General features: G+C 42.8%; 1 protein-coding gene across 8 annotated transcripts in view; it reads left to right on the top strand.

The window, feature by feature from the left end:
• Positions 1 to 19,892, top strand: part of PTPN13 (protein tyrosine phosphatase non-receptor type 13) — a 376,092-nt gene that overhangs the window by 309,451 nt on the left and 46,749 nt on the right. For 4 of the 8 annotated variants that reach the window (XM_069743364.1, XM_069743365.1, XM_069743370.1 and 1 more), the window contains 7 exons: positions 225 to 387; positions 1,319 to 1,477; positions 1,593 to 1,764; positions 1,866 to 2,076; positions 4,555 to 4,625; positions 11,216 to 11,277; positions 19,702 to 19,857. In XM_069743364.1, the coding sequence (XP_069599465.1) occupies positions 225 to 387; positions 1,319 to 1,477; positions 1,593 to 1,764; positions 1,866 to 2,076; positions 4,555 to 4,625; positions 11,216 to 11,277; positions 19,702 to 19,857 (994 nt within the window). The remainder of the gene's footprint in view (positions 1 to 224; positions 388 to 1,318; positions 1,478 to 1,592; positions 1,765 to 1,865; positions 2,077 to 4,554; positions 4,626 to 11,215; positions 11,278 to 19,701; positions 19,858 to 19,892) is intronic. The other 4 variants (XM_069743366.1, XM_069743368.1, XM_069743372.1 and 1 more) reach the window with 1 other exon arrangement.

The following is a 19,892-nucleotide window of genomic DNA, read 5'->3' on the forward strand; positions in this document are numbered from 1 at the left end:
CTGAACAGTGCTTGCGAGTAGCTTTGAAATAGCTTGCAGATGAGGACTATCTGCCTCTCCTCTCAGATGTGTCCGGTAATCGGCAACGAGCTGGAAATTATAGATTCAACATCCCTCCGTTCTTTACAACAGAAAAGATTTTTAAAATCAGGTAAATTGCTAAGATAAAATACTACATTTTAAATACTAAATTAATTTATATTTTCTACTTTTCTCATGTGCAGCAATCCACCTTCTCCAGTTTCGCTAGATGTGTCCCCAACCCACAGTGGCAGTATTCCTCCGGTCTTACCTTCTCAAGAAAATTTATCTGATTCTAATGCATTCCTTGATACCACGTCAAGTTTTAAGAACCTAGGACTCAAGGACTTGGAAGACTATGAGCCAGTAAGTCTTCCTAAGCTCCTCAGCACTTTAACTTATATACAGTATATTGCCATTGATAAATTATTTATTTCCACCTGACTGGCAAGGCTAGTTCTAGGATTGCATGGTAAATAAGAACCAGTGGAGATAGTAGATATATAATTAGAGAGTGAAATCTGAGCTAATTTTTGCATTCTCTTTAGGGAGCCCAAATTCCAGCTAATGACCTAGACTAACAATGTAATAAATTCCTATGATGCTCTTCCTTTTAGTCATTAGAGCTTAAGTCACACAAATATTTACAGGTATAATACAGGCATAAAAATCTGAATTAAATTTGACAGTCGTACCAAAATTTTAGCTATTTGTTTTCTTATTTTTTTATATAAGTATCTATAAAAAAATGCCCATGTAATGCATTTAATTGAAATTAAAGGGAACCTGTCATGTTGAAAAACGCTATTAACCTGCAGATATATGGTTAATCTGCAGGTTAATAGTGCTTTAAAGCTGTGTACTTCTGCACTGAAAACAAAGCTGTGCACTTCTGCACTGAAAACCCGGCTACAGTGAGGATATAATTCCTCCTGGCAGCCTCCAGCTTTCAGTCACCACTCAGCCAGCTTTCAGTCAGTGCTGGGATGTAGTTACATCTGCTACTCACTAAGCATTGAGCGATGACTGAAGTTTATTTCCTCACTGTAGCCAGGCTTTTAGTTCAGTGGCCCCATAGCGTTAGAACACTGTTGTCCTGCAGATTAATAGCATTTGGGGTCATTTACATTTAATTGTCTCCATCTAAAACAATTATACATAATCATTTTTATTCTGTGTCAGAATTAATCATGTCATCTGTGTATTTCTGAGTACATATTCTAAATGATGGTATAAATAATAAGCTATAACAAAATGATTGTATAAAGACGTAACATTTTGTCTCATTTCTCTGTAGGAAGTTGAGCTTCATGTCACATTGACTAAATCTGAGAAGGGAAGTCTGGGTTTTACAGTGACCAAAGCCAATGACTGCATCGGATGTTATATTCATGATATCATTCAAGATCCTGCCAAAAGTGACGGACGCTTACAGCGTGGTGATCGGCTTATTAAAGTGGGTACATTAGTCCTCTGTTTTATGAGATTTGAGGAAACTCTTGACTGCTCACATTTCTTTTCTACATTCTCATATTCTATTCTTGCTGATCTTTTTTCCCCTTTGTGATTAGGTTAATAATGTAGATGTCTCAAATATGAGCCATACTGAAGCAGTCAATCTACTTAGGGCAGCTCCCAAAACTGTCCGTCTAGTACTTGGCCGTGTGCTGGATATTCCTAAACCACAGGTGCCTTCTCATCTCCTGCCCGACATTACACTTAGGTGCAACAAAGGCAATCTGGGTAAAGTCCTTCTAAATATACATATAACTTGGTTATATTTTCTTTTTTTTTAGTGACTGGTAACCTTTTTGCAATAATGTCTCTACTTTAAATTTGCTTAGGTTTGTCTCTCGCTGGAGGCCCAAATAGTTCTTCTCAGGTGCTGTATGTAGAAAATATCAAGCAAGGCTCTGTAGCTGATCTAGAGGGAACATTGAGACCACTAGATATTGTGCATTATATAAATGGAGAAAGCACTTTCAACATGACCCTAGAAGAAGTAAAACATACTCTGGAGTCTGCTCTACCATTGGTAGTATTGAAAGCTACCAGGTAAGATCTCATTTCTTGCCTCCCTGATGCAAAGGTTATTTAGCCATACCTTGATGTATGCCTACACTTTAACAAGTTTTTATATGTTGATGATTCTCTTTTCCATGAAAACTCATACTTTTAGTAATCAAATGAGTTGCAAAATGATTTGAAAATCTAGTTCAGACATTGACAAGGTTCGAAAAAAAGATTTTTATTTGAAATAATAATTTTCTCCTTCAAACTTTGCTTTTGTCAAAGAATGCTCCCTTTGCAGCAAATACAGCATTGCAGACCTTTGGCATTCTAGCAGTTAATTTGCTGAGGTAATCTGGAGAAATTTCACCCCATGCTTCCAGAAGCCCCTCCCACAAGTTGGTTTGGCTTGATGGGCACTTTTTGTATACCATACGGTCAAGCTGCTCCCACAACAGCTCAATGGTGACTGCGCTGGCCACTCCATTACAGATAGAATACCAGCTGCCTGCTTCATCCCTTCCCTTCCCCTGTGCTTTGGGTCATTGTCCTGTTGTAGGATGAAATTGGCTCCAATCAAGCGCAGTCCACAGGGTATGGCATGGCGTTGCAAAATGAAGTGATTGATAGCCTTCCTTATTCAATATCCCTTTTACCTGTACAAATCTCCCACTTTACCAGCACGAAAGCAACCCCAGACCATCACATTACCTCCACCATGCTTGACAGATAGCGTCAGACACTCTTCCAGCATTTTTTTCAGTTGTTCTACATCTCACAAATGTTCATCTGTGTGATCCAAACACATCAAACTTGTATTTGTCTGTCCATAACACTTTTTTCCAATCTTCCTCTGTTCATTGTCTGTGTTCTTTTGCCCATATTAATCTTTTCCTTTTATTAGCCAGTCTCAGATATGGCTTTTTCTTTGCCACTCTGCCCTGAAGGCCAGCATCCCAGAGTCGCCTCTTCACTGTAGACATTGACACTGGCATTTTGCGGGTACTATTTAATGAAGCTGCCAGTTGAGGACCTGGGAGGCGTCGATTTCTCAAACTACAGACTCTAATGTACTTGTTGCTCAGTTGTGCAGCGGGGCCTCCCACTTCTCTTTCTACTCTGCTTAGAGCTTGCTTGTGCTCTCCTCTTATTATTATTATTATTAATAATAATAATAATAATAATTTTATTTATATAGCGCCAACATATTCCGCAGCGCTTTACAAATTATAGAGGGGACTTGTACAGACAATAGACATTACAGCATAACAGAAATACAGTTCAAAACAGATACCAGGAGGAGTGAGGGCCCTGCTCGCAAGCTTACAAACTATACAAATTATTATTATTATTATTTATATAGCACCATTGATTCCATGGTGCTGTACATGAGAAGGGGTTACATACAAGTTACAAATATCACATACAGTAAACAAACTAACAATGACGGACTGATACAGAGGGGCGAGGACCCTGCCCTTGCGGGCTTACATTCTACAGGATTATGGGGAAGGAGACAGTAGGTTGTGGGTAAGGGAGTACTCTTAAGGGAGTAGTACACACCGTTGTAGGAAATCTTCAGTTTCTTGGCAAGTTCTCGCATGGAATAGCCTTCATTTCTAAGAACAAAAATAGACTGTCAAGTTTCACATGAAAGTTCTTTTTTTCTGGCCATTTTGAGAGTTTAATGGAACCAACAAATGTAATGCTCCAGATTCTCAACTAGCTCAAAGGAAGGTCAGGTTTATAGGTTCTCTAATCAGCCAAACTGTTTTCAGCTGTGCTAACATACCTGCACAAGGATTTTCAAGGGTATTCTAACCATCCATTAGCCTTCTTACACAGTTAGCAAACACAAAGTACCATACGAACAACGGAGTGATGGTTGTTGGAAATGGACCTTTATACACCAATAAAGATATTGACATTGCATTACAAACCAGACGTTTGTAGCCAGAATAGTCATTTACCACATTAACAATGTATAGAGTGTATTTCTGATCATTTAATGTTAGCTTCATTGTAAAAAAAACTGTGCTTTTCTTTGAAAAATAAGGAAATTTCTAAGTGACCCTAAACTTTGGAACTGTAGTGTGTGTGTGTGTATGTGTCCAAAACAGATTGTGGGCATGTACCCTTCTATATTCAAAATCAGGGGTTTCAGAGAGTGGTAGTTGCTGACTATAGACTTGAGACAGCCTTCAATAATGTCTAGTTATAAAATTTCTTACAAATTGTCTGAAACTGTTGAAAAAAAGATCTGAAGTTATTTCTATTTTGATCATTCCAGTTACAAATAGATAAGTAACACTATGAATATCAACTATAAAGTTGTCCAGATACATTAAACGTACTGTATATCATTCTAACCCAACTATTTCAATGGGACTGTATGGATGCCCATCTTATATGGATTGGGACTTCTCACCCATGTATATTTATGATTCATTTGTGTATTTGTTTGTAATGTGTAATTTTTGTTCCTTTTATTTTTCAACGTATCTATTTTTCTTTCTCAAACAGGGAGGGCAATCCAGTGGTTCCAAACAATAAAAACCTTGTTAACGCTGGCTCTAAATTCAATCAGATTAACGGTAAAAAACATTTTTCCTGATACTACTTTTTATACACTACATACAAGATGTCTACTGATTCTTATGTATGTACGCATGTCAAATTGACCCATGGATAGGTAGTATAAATCTATAAACACTAGATGGTGGCCCGATTCTAACGCATCGGGTATTCTAGAATATGCATGTCCACGTAGTATATTCCCCAGCCACGTAGTATATTGCCCAGCAATGTAGTATATTGCCCAGTCACGTAGTATATTGCCCAGTCACGTAGTATATTGCCCAGTCACGTAGTATATTGCCCAGCCACGTAGTATATTGCCCAGTCACGTAGTATATTGCCCAGCCACGTAGTATATTGCCCAGTCACGTAGTATATTGCCCAGCCACGTAGTATATTGCCCAGTCACGTAGTATATTGCCCAGCCACGTAGTATATTGCCCAGTCACGTAGTATGTTGCCCAGTCACGTAGTATATTGCCCAGTCACGTAGTATATTGCCCAGCGACGTAGTATATTGCCCAACCACGTAGTATATTGCCCAGCCACATAGTATATAGCAGAGCCACGTAGTATGGTATATTGCCCAGTCACGTAGTATATTGCCCAGCCACATCGTATATAGCAGAGCCACGTAGTATATTGCCCAGCCACGTAGTATATTGCCCAGCGACGGAGTATACAGCACAGAGCCACGTAGTATAGATACTTTAAAAAAAATAAACATATACTCACCTTCCGAAGGCCCGTTGAAGTCCTGCTATACTTGCCATCCGCCGCCTTTCCCGCTCCTCGGGAAGCTCCCGGGACCGCTCCATTGCAAGCGGCAGCTTGCGGTCCCAGGGCTGGTGTGAACAGGACCTATGATGACGTTGAGGTCACATGACCGTGACGTCACGGCAGGTCCTTGTCGCACACCAGCCCTGGGACCGGAAGCTGCCGCTTGCAATGGAGTGGTCCCGGGAGCGTCCTGAGGAGCGGGAAAGGCGGCTGATGGTGAGTATAGCAGGTTTTTTGTTTTTTTTATTATTTTTAACATGACATATTTTTACTATTGATGCTGCATAGGCAGCATTACGGAGCGGGCGCCGGGCAGTGAGTGCAGGGGAGTAGGGGAGGGACTAATCGGACTGTGGCCGTCGCTGATTGGTCGCGGCAGCCATGACAGGCAGCTGCAGAGACCAATCAGCGAATGAATAACCGTGACAGAAGGACAGACAGACAGACGGAAGTGACCCTTAGACAATTATATAGTAGATAGGACCAGTTGAAAGTTTGGACACAACTGTTCATGCACTGGTTTTCTATGTTCTTATCGGAATGTTTACCATGTAAATTCAGACTGAAGGCCGTAAAACCATGAAGGAGCACATATGGACACAGGGAGTAAAGAAATACATGTGAAACAAACCAAGATATGTGTTGACCCTTAAATTCCTCAAAGTACCTTTCTTTGACTGTGATGACCGCTTTATACCCACTTGGCTTTCATGGTAATGAACTTGGAATGACTTCAAATAAATAGCTATGCCTCATCAAGAGCTCATTTGAAAGAATATTGAATATTGAAAGAATCACTCCGCTAAGTAAGCAGAAACCACAATCCATCATTACTTTAGGACAGAATGGTCAGTCATTAATGGAAAAATGTTCCAACCTTAAAAGTATGCTCAAGTGCAGTCAGAAAAATCCATCAATCCTGTGATGAAACTGGCTCTCATGAGGACCGCTACAGGAAAGGAAGACCAAGAATGAATAAGATCATCAGAATTACCAGCCTCAGAAAATGCAAATTTCTAGCACCTCAAAATTCAGACTTCACAAATAATGCAGAGACATCAAGTAGTAGACACCTCAACATTAACTGTCGAGAGGAGACTGCAAGAAGCAGACTTATGGTAGAATTTCTGCCAGGAAGCTATTACTGAAGGCTACAAAAGAGAAGAAGCTTGTTTTGGCTAGAAAACACAAGGATTGGACATTAGATCAGTGGAAATCTGTACTGTGGTCTGACCAGTCAAATATTGAGATTTCTGGTAACAACTGCTATGACTGGTGCTGCACTTGTGATGCATGGATGGGGAGGTTTGTTGGTGAACACTAGTGGTGATTTATTCCAAAGGCACACTTATCCAGCATCGTAGCCAGATCATTCTAAAATGACATACTATCCCCATCTGGCTTGCACTTAGTGTGACCATCATTTGTGTTACAACAGGCCTATGGCCCAAAACAAACTGCCTCTCCATGCATGTGTTGTGACTGTCACACAGCCGTGACACTTGCAACTGTGGCGCCGAACAGCTGATTATCGGGAGCGCGCCAATGCAGCTATTCGGTAAGCGCTATAGCTATTCGGATAAGCACTTATCTGAAGCTATTCCATCAACCCTAGTTAGGAGGAGTTGGACGGCAGAGTGGAAAGGAAGGAACTCCTTCAAGACTATTGGAAAGCCATTCCAGGTGACAACCTGATGAAGCTGTTTGAGAGAATGCAGAGGGGGTGTAAAGATGTCATCATTATAAAACAGTGATATACAGGAATTTAAGATTCAACACTTTTTTTGTTTTACACGTGTTTCTTTACTCTCTTGTTTCCATATATGTTCTTTTGTGGTTTTGCTGCCTTCAGTCTGACTTTACATTGTACACATTCAAATAAGAACAAACCAAACCACTGCATGAACAAGTGTGTTCAAAATTTTGCAAATATTTATCTGGTGCTGTGTATATGTATACCTATAATATACAGTGGGTACGGAAAGTATTCAGACCCCTTTAAATTTTTCACTCTTTGTTTCATTGCAGCCATTTGGTAAATTCAAACAAGTTCTTTTTTTCACATTAATGTACACTCTGCACCCATCTTGACTGAAAAAAAACAGAAATGTAGCAATTTTTGCAAATTTAATAAAAAGAAAAAGTGACATATCACATGGTCTTAAGTATTCAGACCTTTTGCTCAGACACTCATATCTAAGTCACAGGCTGTTCACTTCCTTGTGATCCTCCTTGAGATGGTTCTACTCCTTCATTGGAATCCAGCTGTGTTTAATTAAACTGATAGGACTTGATTTGGAAAGGCACACACCTGTCTATATAAGACCTCACAGCTCACAGTACATGTCAGACCAAATGAGAATCATGAGGTCAAAGGAACTGGCCAAGGAGCTTAGAGACATAATTGTGGCAAGGCACAGATCTGGCCAAGGTTACAACAGAATTTCTGCAGTACTTAAGGTTCCTAAGAGCACAATGGCCTCCATAATTCTTAAATTGAATAGATAAAGAAGAACCACAACATCACTGTGGCTCAGCTCCCAAGATGCAGTAGGTAAATGGAAGAAAGTTCCACAAAGTCAGCTATCATTGCAGCCGTCCACCAGTCAGGGCTTTATGGTAGAGTGGCCTGACGGAAGTCTCTCCTCAGTGCAAGACATATGAAAGCCCGCATAGAGTTTGCTAAAAAAAAAAAAAAAGGAAGGATTCCCAGACTATGAGAAATAAGATTGTCTGGTCTGATGAGACGAAGATAGACCTATTTGGTGATAATTCTAAGCGGTATATGTGGAGAAAACCAGGCACTGCTCATCACCTTCCCAGTACAATCCTAACAGTGAGACATGGTGGTGGCAACATCATGCTATGGGGGTGTTTTTCAGCTGCAGTGATAGGATGACTGCTTGTCATTGAAGGAAACATGAATGCGGCCAAGTACAGAGATATCCTGGATGAAAATCTCTTCGAGTGCTCTGGACCTCAGACTTTGCCGAAGGTTCACCCTTCCACAAGACAATGACCCTAAGCATACAGCAAAAATAACAAAGGAGTGGCTTCAAAACAACTCTGACCATTCATGACTGGCTCAGCCAGAGCCCTGACCTAAACCCAATTGAGCATCTCTGGAGAGAGCTGAAAATGGCTTTCCACCAACATTCACCATCCAACCTGACAGAACTGGAGAGGATCTGTTGGAAGAATGGCAGACGATCCCCAAATCCTGGTGTGAAAATCTTGTTACATCATTCCCAAGAAGACTCATGGCTCAAAAGGGTGCTTCTACTCAATACTGAGCAAAGGGTCTGAATAATTATGACCATGTGATATTTCAATTTTACTTTTTTAATAAATTTGAAAAGATTACTACATTTCTGGGTTTTTTTTAAGTCACGATTGGGTGCAGAGTGTACATTAATGAGAAAAAAATGAACTTTTTAGAATTTACCAAATGGCTGCAATGAAACAGAGTGAAAAATTTAAAGGAGTATGAATACTTTCCGTACCCACTGTATGTCTAATATTTATACATCTGCACAGTACCACTCAAAACTTTAAACGCACCTAGCTTTCCTTCTACTTTTTGGAATATATATATATATATATATATATATATATATATATATATATATATATATATATATATATATATATCTGATATCAAAAACAGGTAGAAGTAGCACGCCATAATAAAGTAGAAAAAAGTGCTCTGTTAATGGCCCATATGGCGACGTTTCGATCCCAAGTGTGGATTTTGGAATTGAATCGAAACGTCGCCATATGGGCCATTAAAAGAGCACTTTTTTCTACTTTACTATGGCGCGCTACCTCTATCTGTTTTTGATATTATTCACAAGGACTGGTATGTACCTGTGAGGCTTGGCACCCTATTTCAACTGTGCTGTTGCTCTATTCATCTTATATATACATTGCTCAAAAAAAATAAAGGGAACACTAAAATCCCACATTCTAGATATCACTGAATGAAATATTCCAGTTGTAAATCTTTATTCATTACATAGTGGAATGTGTTGAGAACAATAAAACCTAAAAATGATCAAAGTAAATCACAACTAATATCCCACGGAGGTCTGGAGTTGGAATAATACTCAAAATCAAAGTGGATAATGAAGTTACATGCTGATACAACTTCAGTGGAAATGCCTCAAGACAAGGAAATGATGCTCAGTAGTGTGTGTGGCCTCTACGTGCCTGTATAATCTCCCTACAACGCCTGGGCATGCTCCTGATGAGGCGGCGGATGGTCTCCTGAGGGATCTCCTCCCAGACCTGGACTAAAGCATCTGCCAACTCCTGGACAGTCTGTGGTGCAACGTGACGTTGGTGGATGGTGCGAGACATGATGTCCCAGATGTGTTCAATCGGATTCAGGTCTGGGGAACGGGCAGGCCAGTCCATCCATGCCTTCATCTTGCAGGATTTGCTGACACACTCCAGCCACATGAGGTCTGGCATTGTCCGGCATTAGGAGGAACCCAGGGCCAACCGCACCAGCATATGGTCTCACAAGGGGTCTGAGGATCTCATCTCGGTACCTAATGGCAGTCAGGCTACATCTGGTGAGCATATGGATGGCTGTGCTGCCCTCCAAAGAAATGCCACTCCACACCATTACTGACCCACTGCCAACCCGGTCATGCTGAAGGATGTTGCAGGCAGCAGATTGCTCTCCACGGTGTCTCCAGACTCTGTCACATGTGCTCAGTGTGAACCTGCTTTCATCTGTGAAGAGCACAGGGCTCCAGCGGCGAATTTGCCAATCCTGGTGTTCTGTGGCAAATGCCAAGTGTCCTGCACGGTGTTGGGCTGTGAGCACAACCCCCATCTGTGGACGTCGGGCACTCAGACCATCCTCATGGAGTCGGTTTCTAATCGTTTGTGCAGACACATGCACATTTGTGGTCTGCTGGAGGTCATTTTGCAGCGCTCTGGCAGTGCTCCTCCTGTTCCTCTTTGCACAAAGGCTGAGGTTTCGGTCCTGCTGCTGGGTTGTTGCCCTCCTGCGGCCCCCTCCACATCTCCTGGTGTACTGGTTTTTCTCCTGGTAGCGCCTCCAGCCACTGGACACTACACTGACAGACACAGCAAACCTTCTTGCCACAGCTCGCCTTCCTGGATGAGCTGCACTACCTGAGCCACTTGTGTGGGATGTAGAGTCTGTCTCATGCTACCACGAGTATGAAAGCACAACCAACATTCAAAAGTGACCAAAACATCAGCCAGAAAGCATTGGTACTGAGATGTGGTCTGTGGCCCCCACCTGCAGAACCACTCCTTTATTGAGTGTGTCTTGGTAATTGCCAATAATTTCCATCTGTTGTCTATTCCATTTGCACAACAGCATGTGAAATTGATTGTCAAACAGCATTGCTTCCTAAGTGGACAGTTTGATTTCACTGAAGTTTGATTTACTTGGAATTATATTCTGTTGTTTAATTGTTCCCTTTTTTGAGCAGTGTATAACTAGCTATTGAACCCATTTTACGCCCAGGTGGCGAGCATAATGGCGATGGCCGGCGCGTGTGCATTGCTATGTCGACATTGTTGTACAGTTCTTAAAATAAATGGTGCCGGAATCCGTGTGTGCACATCCCATGAAATCTGACGCCATTTTTGTGAAGACACTGTGTCTACGAATTTGTGCACACAGTGTCTTCAATAAAATGATGGCGTAGTGCGGACGCATTCACGGTTATATGTAAGATACTTATCTATGTGTGCAACAAATGCAGAAATATGCAGGCATGTGATTTTTCCAACTGGTCCATGTTGTGATTCATGTTGCTCTTCCTTCTTTCTTATATTTTAGGTTATTCAAGTACAGAACGTTTGAGGCAGATAAAAGACAATTCAGATGTGTTTGCGCAAGAGGTAATAGTCATATGTCTTTATAGTACTGTATTAGAGTGAAAAGCAATAGCAATGGTTTTTTGGACAGGGTCTGTAATACGGCATGTCATACAAGGTCTGTAATACGGCATGTTATTTACTGGGTAAATGTGTGACCAATTCTCACATTAGTTAATTTCTTGTAATTGATGTAGAGATCAGTGGTCTTATACTTGTTACTTTTCAGCGTTCACAAAATGACAACTACTAGAATGCTCAGGCAACCACTGCTGATAGTTGTAGTTTGGCAGCAATCGGAGCCCTAGAGCACAAGTCTGCATTAGTTGTAGCAGTTAATGTCCTAAAGGACTGATATTAGTATTTCTTGGGACCTATAATGTAATTTACCAGTACCTCACTCCTTACTATCATCAGGCTAAGGCTATAGACTCCATCCCATTGACTATTGTTAATTAGAAATTCTCCAAATTGCTCTATTTTCTGTGCACTCAATCGAGCTAAATCTGCTGGCAATGACATAGTTACAAAGTAACCATTGTTCTACTTAGTTATTTCCCCATAAACCAATAGTGTACATAGATACAAGAATAATAATAATAATCTTTATTTATATAGCGCCAACATATTCCGCAGCGCTTTACAGTTTAACAGCTTCAAACACAACAGTCATAAGTAACAATGTGAACAATACAATAATTAAAGCAACACAAGACGACCCTGCTCGTGAGAGCTTACAATCTACAATGAGGTGGGGAAATGCCAAGTACAGGTGTGTATTTACAATGATGTATTTACAATGATGGTCCAGCCATCTTCAGGGAGTGGGGGATAGATGGAGATAGTGAATGGGCTACACACAAACAAAATAACTGATTAGGGAACATGATAGGCCGCTCTGAACAAATGTGTTTTGAGGGAGTGCCTAAAACTATGCAAATTGTGGATGGTCCTAATTTCTTGGGGTAGAGCATTCCAGAGGATTGGCGCAGCACGGGAGAAGTCTTGTAGTCGGGAGTGGGAGGTACGGATTAGTGCAGAGGTTAGTCGAAAGTCATTTGCAGAGCGAAGAGGTCGATAGACAGAAATGAGGGAGGAGATGTAAGGGGGTGCTGCACTGTGAAGAGCTTTGTGGGTGAGAACAAGTACTTTGAATTGTAATCCAAAACCAAGAAAAAAATGGAGTGCACTCACCGGTCCAAAATGCAAACAGTCCTTTAATCAAAACATGTGCAGGTACACTGGGAGAACGTGGAACAGAAGGACGATGGCCGTTTCACGCTACTGCGCTTTAGGACCTGTTGAAGCGCAGTAGCGTGAAACGGCCGTCGTCCTTCTGTTCCACGTTCTCCCAGTGTACCTGCACATGTTTTGATTAAAGGACTGTTTGCATTTTGGACCGGTGAGTGCACTCCATTTTTTTCTTGGTTTTGGATTATCATGGACTGACAGGCGTGCACCCAAGTGTCCAGCAGCAGGCACATAGGCACAACAGCTTGGAATTTCTGTGGTTGTATTAGAAATATTTACTAGCAGTGCCATGCATCACTTTTTTTCTCTCTATATCTATAATATTCAAACTTTGAATTGTATCCTGTAATGAATGGGCAGCCAGAGTAAAGACTGGCGAAGAGCGGACGTGTTTGAGTAACGATTAGCTAGATAGACGACCCTGACTGCTGCATTAAGGATAGACTGGAGAGGGGAAAGTCGAGTGAGGGGGAGGCCAATTAATAGAGCATTACAGTAGTCCTGGCGGGAGTGGATCAGGGCGACAGTGAGGGTTTTTGTTGTTTCTATGATGAGAAAAGGGTGGATTCTAGAATCGTTCTTTAGGTGTAAGCGACACGAGCGGGCAAGAGATATATGGGAGGTGAAGGAGAGATCAGAGTCAAACATAACACCCAGACAGCGCGCCTGCTGCCGGGGTGTTATTATGGTGCCACCCACGGAGAGGGAAACGTCAGGTTTAGGGAGGTTAGTAGATGGTGGGAGCAGAGGAAGTTCAGTTTTGGAGAGGTTGAGTTTCAGATAGAGAGCGGACATGATGTCAGAGACTGCGGACAGACAGACAGAGACAAGAAACTTTAATATATCTTATTACAGAAATCCGCTTCTGTCTCCTTCTGGAATGATCATTCATTCTGAAAAATTCTCATTTCCAGGTGAAAATATGTCTTCATATTTTCCCATTACTGAGAAAAGAGATGACAGTTGGTGCTCATAAAGTTCTACAGTGAGCTGTAACAGTCGTTTTAGGCTTCTTTCACACTAGCGTCGGGCTCGGCCCGTCGCAGTGCGTCGGGCCGAGGTTACCGACGCTAGCGTTGCCTCCGCCGCACAACGGGTGCAGCGGATGCTGCTTTTCAGCGCATCCGCTGCCCCATTGTGAGGTGCGGGGAGGTGGGGGAGGAGTTCCGGCCGCGCATGCGCGGTCGGAAAAGACGGTCCGTCGGCTGCAAAAAATGTTACATGGAACGTTTTTTGCGGCCGACGGTCTGCCGAAACACGGCGCAACCGTCGCGCGACGGTTGCGACGTGTGGCAATCCGTCGCAATGCGTCGCGTAATGTTAGTCAATGGAGAAAAAACGCATCCTGCAAACACTTTTGCAGGATGCGTTTTTTCTGCAAAACGACGCATTGTGACGGATTGCAGTTAACGCTAGTGTGAAAGTAGCCTAAGGAGAACTTACGGCAGAATGTGTGTGTCTGTCTCTAGCTTCTACCTCCGTAGAATTTAAAAGCACCAACTGTCATCTCCTATCATATCAAGATATAAAGGGAACCTGTCATCCCATTTTTTAAAGATTAGATAAAAATAGTGTGAAATAGGGGCAGAGCTGGGCTTTACATTAGTGCCTTTTTGGTGCCTTTATTCCCCCGTTAGGCTGCCGAAATACCTTTGTGAACTGGCCGTTTTGTCCTGTCACTCAAGTTGGTCAGGTCGGATGGGCGTGGTCAAATAGCGGTTCCTCCCCCCTGCTTCTCGGCGTGTCTGTCGTAAACGCGATCTGTGAATCGCACAGATCGCGCTCTTTCTTAGCAGTTGTGCAGTGAATTCGCCTCTGGCGCCTGCGCATTATGCTTTGCCCAACTGTGGGCATAGCATAATTTACATCACTGCGCATGTGCGGGTCGTAACTTAAACCTGGGTGCCCCGGAAGTGATCATATGGGCATAGTGTTTGTCTGGATGCCGGTAAAATTTTCTCAGTCCGAACTGCGAGCGTAAGTTTGGTGCCAAAATTACGCTCGCAGTTCGGGCTGAGAAAATTTTGCCGGCATCCAGATAAACACTATGCCCATATGATCACTTCCGGGGCACCCAGTCCATATTAATGTGTAAAATAAAGAATTAAAATAAAAAATATTGATATGCTCTCCTCTCCGGAGGCCCCTGGACATCACCGCTGGTAACCGGCAGCCTTCTTTGCTTAAAATGAGCGCTTTAGGGCCTTCCATGACGTCACGGCTTCTGATTGGTCGCGTGCCGCTCATGTGACCGCCACGCGACCAATCACAAGCCGCGACGTCATTCTCAGGTCCTAAATTCCTAGAATGAGGAGTTTAGGACCTGAGAATGACGTCGCGGCTTGTGATTGGTCGCATGGCGGTCACATGAGCGGCACGCGACCAATCAGAAGCCGTGACGTAATGGAAGGCTCTAAACGCGCTCATTTTAAGCAAAGAAGGCTGCCGGTTACCAGCGGTGATGTCCAGGGGCCTCCGGAGAGGTGAGCATATCAATATTTTTTATTTTAATTCTTTATTTTACACATTAATATGGATCCGATACCGATTCCCGATACCACAAAAGTATCGGAACTCTGTATCGGAATTCCGATACCGCAAGTATCGGCCGATACCCGATACTTGCGGTATCGGAATGCTCAACACTAGTTACGACCCGCGCATGCGCAGTGATGTAAATTATGCTATGCCCACAGTTGGGCAAAGCATAATACGCAGGCGCCAAATTAGACGTTACTGCGCAGGCGCTAAACACAACGCCAACGGCGGGACTAAATTGCGCAGGGAAACGCAAGAGGTGGGGGAGGAATCGCTATTTGACCACGCCCATCCGACCTGACCAACTTGAGTGACAGGACAAAACGGCCAGTTCACAAAGGTATTTCGGCAGCCTAACGGGGGAATAAAGGCACCAAAAAGGCACTAATGTAAAGCCCAGCTCTGCCCCTATTTCACACTATTTTTATCTAATCTTTAAAAAACGGGGTGACAGGTTCCCTTTAATGTAATTTTTTTTATTAGCGTTCAGATACCTACTAAACATTAATAAATAACAACAGACGACATTAATTGGTGGTTAAAAAGTGTCCACGGCCTTTATTAAATGTAATATAGTAATAATATAATCATATCCATAAACTACATATAACTATTTAAAAAAAGTGTAATTGTACTTTTAAATCAATAATGCACGTAAGCAACTTTGTAATATATCATATCATATGTGGGATATGTAAGTTTTGTAACAGCCATGAGTTATACACTTTTATAATCTGGCTAGGTCCCCCTAGGTTATCTTTCCTGTAGAGAATAGCTATAGCAATAATGCTCCTTGGTGATAGCTGCTGGGAATTACCCTGTATGGCACTGGTGCTTGATAATCTGAGGAGTACCGTAAACTCGTGTATAAGCCAAGAATTTCAGCCCATTTTTTTAGACTGAAATTGCCCCTCTCGGCTTATACTCGAGTCATACCCAGGGGTCGGCAGGGAAGGGGGAGCGGCAGCTGTCTTATCATACTCACCTGCTCCTGGCGCGGTCCCTGCATGTCCCTGGTTCTCCGGGTGCTGGCAGCTTCTTCTTGTAGTGAGCGGTCACATGGTACCGCTCATTACAGTAATGAATATGGACCCTGCTCCACTCCCATAAGGGTGGAGCCGCATATTCATTACTGTAATGAGCGGCACCATGTGACCGCTCACTACAGGAAGAAGCTGCCGGCACCCGGAGAACCAGGGACCTCACCGTGCCAGGAGCAGGTGAGTATAACACAGTGCGCGATATTCACCTGTTCCTCGTTCCACCGATGGCCGCCACTGCGTCTTCCCCGTCCTCTGCAGTGACGCTCAGGTCAGAGGGCGCGGTGACGCGATTAGTGTGCACTGCCCTCTGTCTGAGCATCAATGCACAGGACGGGGAAGGCACAGCGGCGGCCGTCGGTGGAACGCGGACCGGTGAATATAGCAAGTGCCAGGGGCCTGAGAGGTGAGTATGTCATTTTTTTTTTTTTTTTAATCGCAGCAACAGCATATGGGGCAAATGTCTGTATGGAGCATCTTATGGGGCCATGTGCAGCATTATATGGGGGCAAATATCTGTTTGGTGACGTGCAGCATTATATGGGGCAAATATCTGTATGGGGCCATGTGCAGCATTATATGGGGCAAATATCTGTATGAGGCCATGTGCAGCGTTATATGGGGCAAATATCTGTATGGAGCCATGTGCAGCATTATATGGGGCAAATATCTGTATGGGGCCATGTGCAGCATTATATGGGGGCAAATATCTGTATGGGGCCATGTGCAGCATTATATGGGGCAAATATCTGTATGGAGCCATGTGCAGCATTATATGGGGGCAAATATCTGTATGGAGCCATGTGCAGCATTATATGGGGCAAATATCTGTATGGAGCCATGTGCAGCATTATATGGGGCAAATATCTGTATGGGGCCATGTGCAGCATTATATGGGGGCAAATATCTGTATGGAGCCATGTGCAGCATTATATGGGGCAAATATCTGTATGGAGCCATGTGCAGCATTATATGGGGGCAAATATCTGTTTGGTGACGTGCAGCATTATATGGGGCAAATATCTGTATGGGGCCATGTGCAGCATTATATGGGGCAAATATCTGTATGAGGCCATGTGCAGCGTTATATGGGGCAAATATCTGTATGGAGCCATGTGCAGCATTATATGGGGCAAATATCTGTATGGGGCCATGTGCAGCATTATATGGGGCAAATATCTGTATGGGGCCATGTGCAGCATTATATCGGGCAAATATCTGTATGGGGCCATGTGCAGCATTATATGGGGCAAATATCTGCATGGGGCCATGTGCATTATTATTATTATTATTAATTTATATAGCACCATTAATTCCATGGTGCTGTACATGAGAAAGAGGTTACATACAGGGTTATAGATATTGTTAACAGTAAACAAATTTACAGTGACAGACTGGTACAGAGGGGAGAGGACCCTGTCCTTGCGGACTTACATTCTTCAGGATAGTGGGGAAGAGACAGGAGGTTCGTGTGCTGCAGCACTGGTGGTGGTGAGGCGGCAGCTCGGGTGGTCGTGGCAGCAGCTTGGGTGGTCAAGGCGGCAGCTCGGGTGGTCGGTGACGTGGCGGCAGCTCGGGTGGTCGGTGAGGCGGCAGAATGGTTATTGTAGGCTGTAAGCTTTCCTGAAGAGATGGGTTTTCAGGTTCCATCTGAAGGATCTGAGGGTGGTGGATAATCGGATGTGTTGAGGCGTGGAATTCCAGAGGATGGGGGATATTCGGGAGAAATCTTGGAGGCGGTTGTGTGAGGAACGAATAAGTGTGGAGGAGAGAAGGAGGTCTTGGGAGGATCGAAGATGGGGGCAAATATCTGTATATGTATATGGGGCAAATATCTGTATGGGGCCATGTGCAGCATTATCTGGGGCAAATATCTGTATGGGGCCATGTACAGCATTATATAGGGCAAATATCTGAATGGGGCCGTGTACAGCATTATATGGGGCAAATATCTCTATGGGGTCATAATTAGCATTTGTGCAGCATTGTATGGGGCAAATGTCTGTATGGAGCAACTTATGGGGCCATAATCAGCATTTGTGCAGCAATAGCAAGGTGGCATTAACCCTTCATTACCCCATATCCCACCGCTACACGGGAATGGGAAGAGAGTGGCCAAGTGCCAGAATAGGCGCATCTTACAGATGTGCCTTTTCTGGGGTGGCTGGGGGCAGGTGTTTTTAGCCGGGGGGGCCCAATAACCGTGGACCCTCTCCAGGCTACTAATATCTGCCCTCAGTCACTGGCTTTACTACTCCAGCGGAGAAAATTGCGCGGGAGCCCACGCCAATTTTTTCCGTGATTTAACCCTTAAATTTAAGAGCTAGAGCGCTGAAATTTTGCACATACACACTACTAACATTAGTAGTGTGGAATATGCAAAAAAAAGGGGGATATGACATGGTTTACAGTATGTAAACCATGTCTCAAATCATGTTGGGTTTTGGCAGGAGAAATGAAAAGCCGGTAATTGAATTACCGGCTTTTCTGCTACATCGCGCTGAAGTTAATATATATATATATATATATATATATATATATATATATATATATATATATATATAACGAAACCCGACTTTTAAGTAGAAATCGCCGACCCGATCCCAGAGTGGGATTGGGTTGGGTTTCACGAAACCCGACTTTGCTAAAAGTCGGCGACTTTTGAAAAGTGCCGATCTGTTTCGCTCAACCCTACTTCTGATGTCTCAATTAATTTTACTTTTATTGGTATCTATTTTTATTTTTGAAATTTACCGGTAGCTGCTGCATTTCCCACCCTAGGCTTATACTCGAGTCATTAAGTTTTCCCAGTTTTTTGTGACAAAATTGGGGGGGTCGGCTTATACTCGGGTCGGCTTATACTCGAGTATATACGGTAATTGATGTTTGTGACCTTCTGAAAACTAATGATGTTATCATACAGGTGAAAACCGCAAGGTCTATATACACCAGCAAATGTATAAAGCAAGGTTCCAGTCCGAAGGTTCCATCTGTGGTCAGTTAGTGGAGAATGTTCTTCTAAGCAGTCATGTACATTGGCATAAGTGCCAGTCAGTGGGATTCCTTTGTAGTCCTTGATAAGAGAGGTACAGCTGTAAGGGTACCGTCACACTATACCATTTCGATCGCTACGACGGTACGATTCGTGACGTTCCACGTTTCGTGGAAAAAAACGCATCATGTGCACAAAACATGCGGAATTCATTCTAAATGATGGGATGCTTATTGTATGCATTTTTTTTGCGGTTTTATAGCGTTTTTATCAGGAAAAACCGCAAAAAAACAGCAACGTGTGCACACAGCCTTAGTGTTGGTCTTTATTCTACTGAAAACAAATCAATACAAATATACTATTTTATTCATACATCTATAAGACTTGGTTTTTAGTGTAAAAAAAAAAAGGTTTAACAAAAGCAATTATGACTAAAAGATGTAAAATGATTTAACGTTTTTAATTTCATACGATGGGACATTTTGAAAGATAATTATACTGCACCCAAGTAAGAATTATTTTTTTAATATCTTTACAAAGAAAACTGAACATTGTAACAGTCATTATGTTGCTCCATGAAATGTCGTAATCTGAATCTTTTATCTTTTTTTTTCTGTGCCCATAAAGGCTGGATTAGTCCATGTTGTTTTGGAAAAGCCCCCATCTGGAGAGTTGGGATTTTCCTTGGTGGGAGGCGAATATGGGATATTTGTCAAGTCCGTCAGTCCTGGGGGTGTAGCTGACATAGAGGGGAGCTTGCAGGTTGGAGACAGATTACTTAAGGTAATTTTTCTCAAGTCCTCTCCTATCTTTCGTAC

This window comes from Ranitomeya imitator, chromosome 1, assembly GCF_032444005.1.
Source record: "Ranitomeya imitator isolate aRanImi1 chromosome 1, aRanImi1.pri, whole genome shotgun sequence".
In the NCBI taxonomy this organism is placed as follows: Eukaryota; Metazoa; Chordata; class Amphibia; order Anura; family Dendrobatidae; genus Ranitomeya; species Ranitomeya imitator.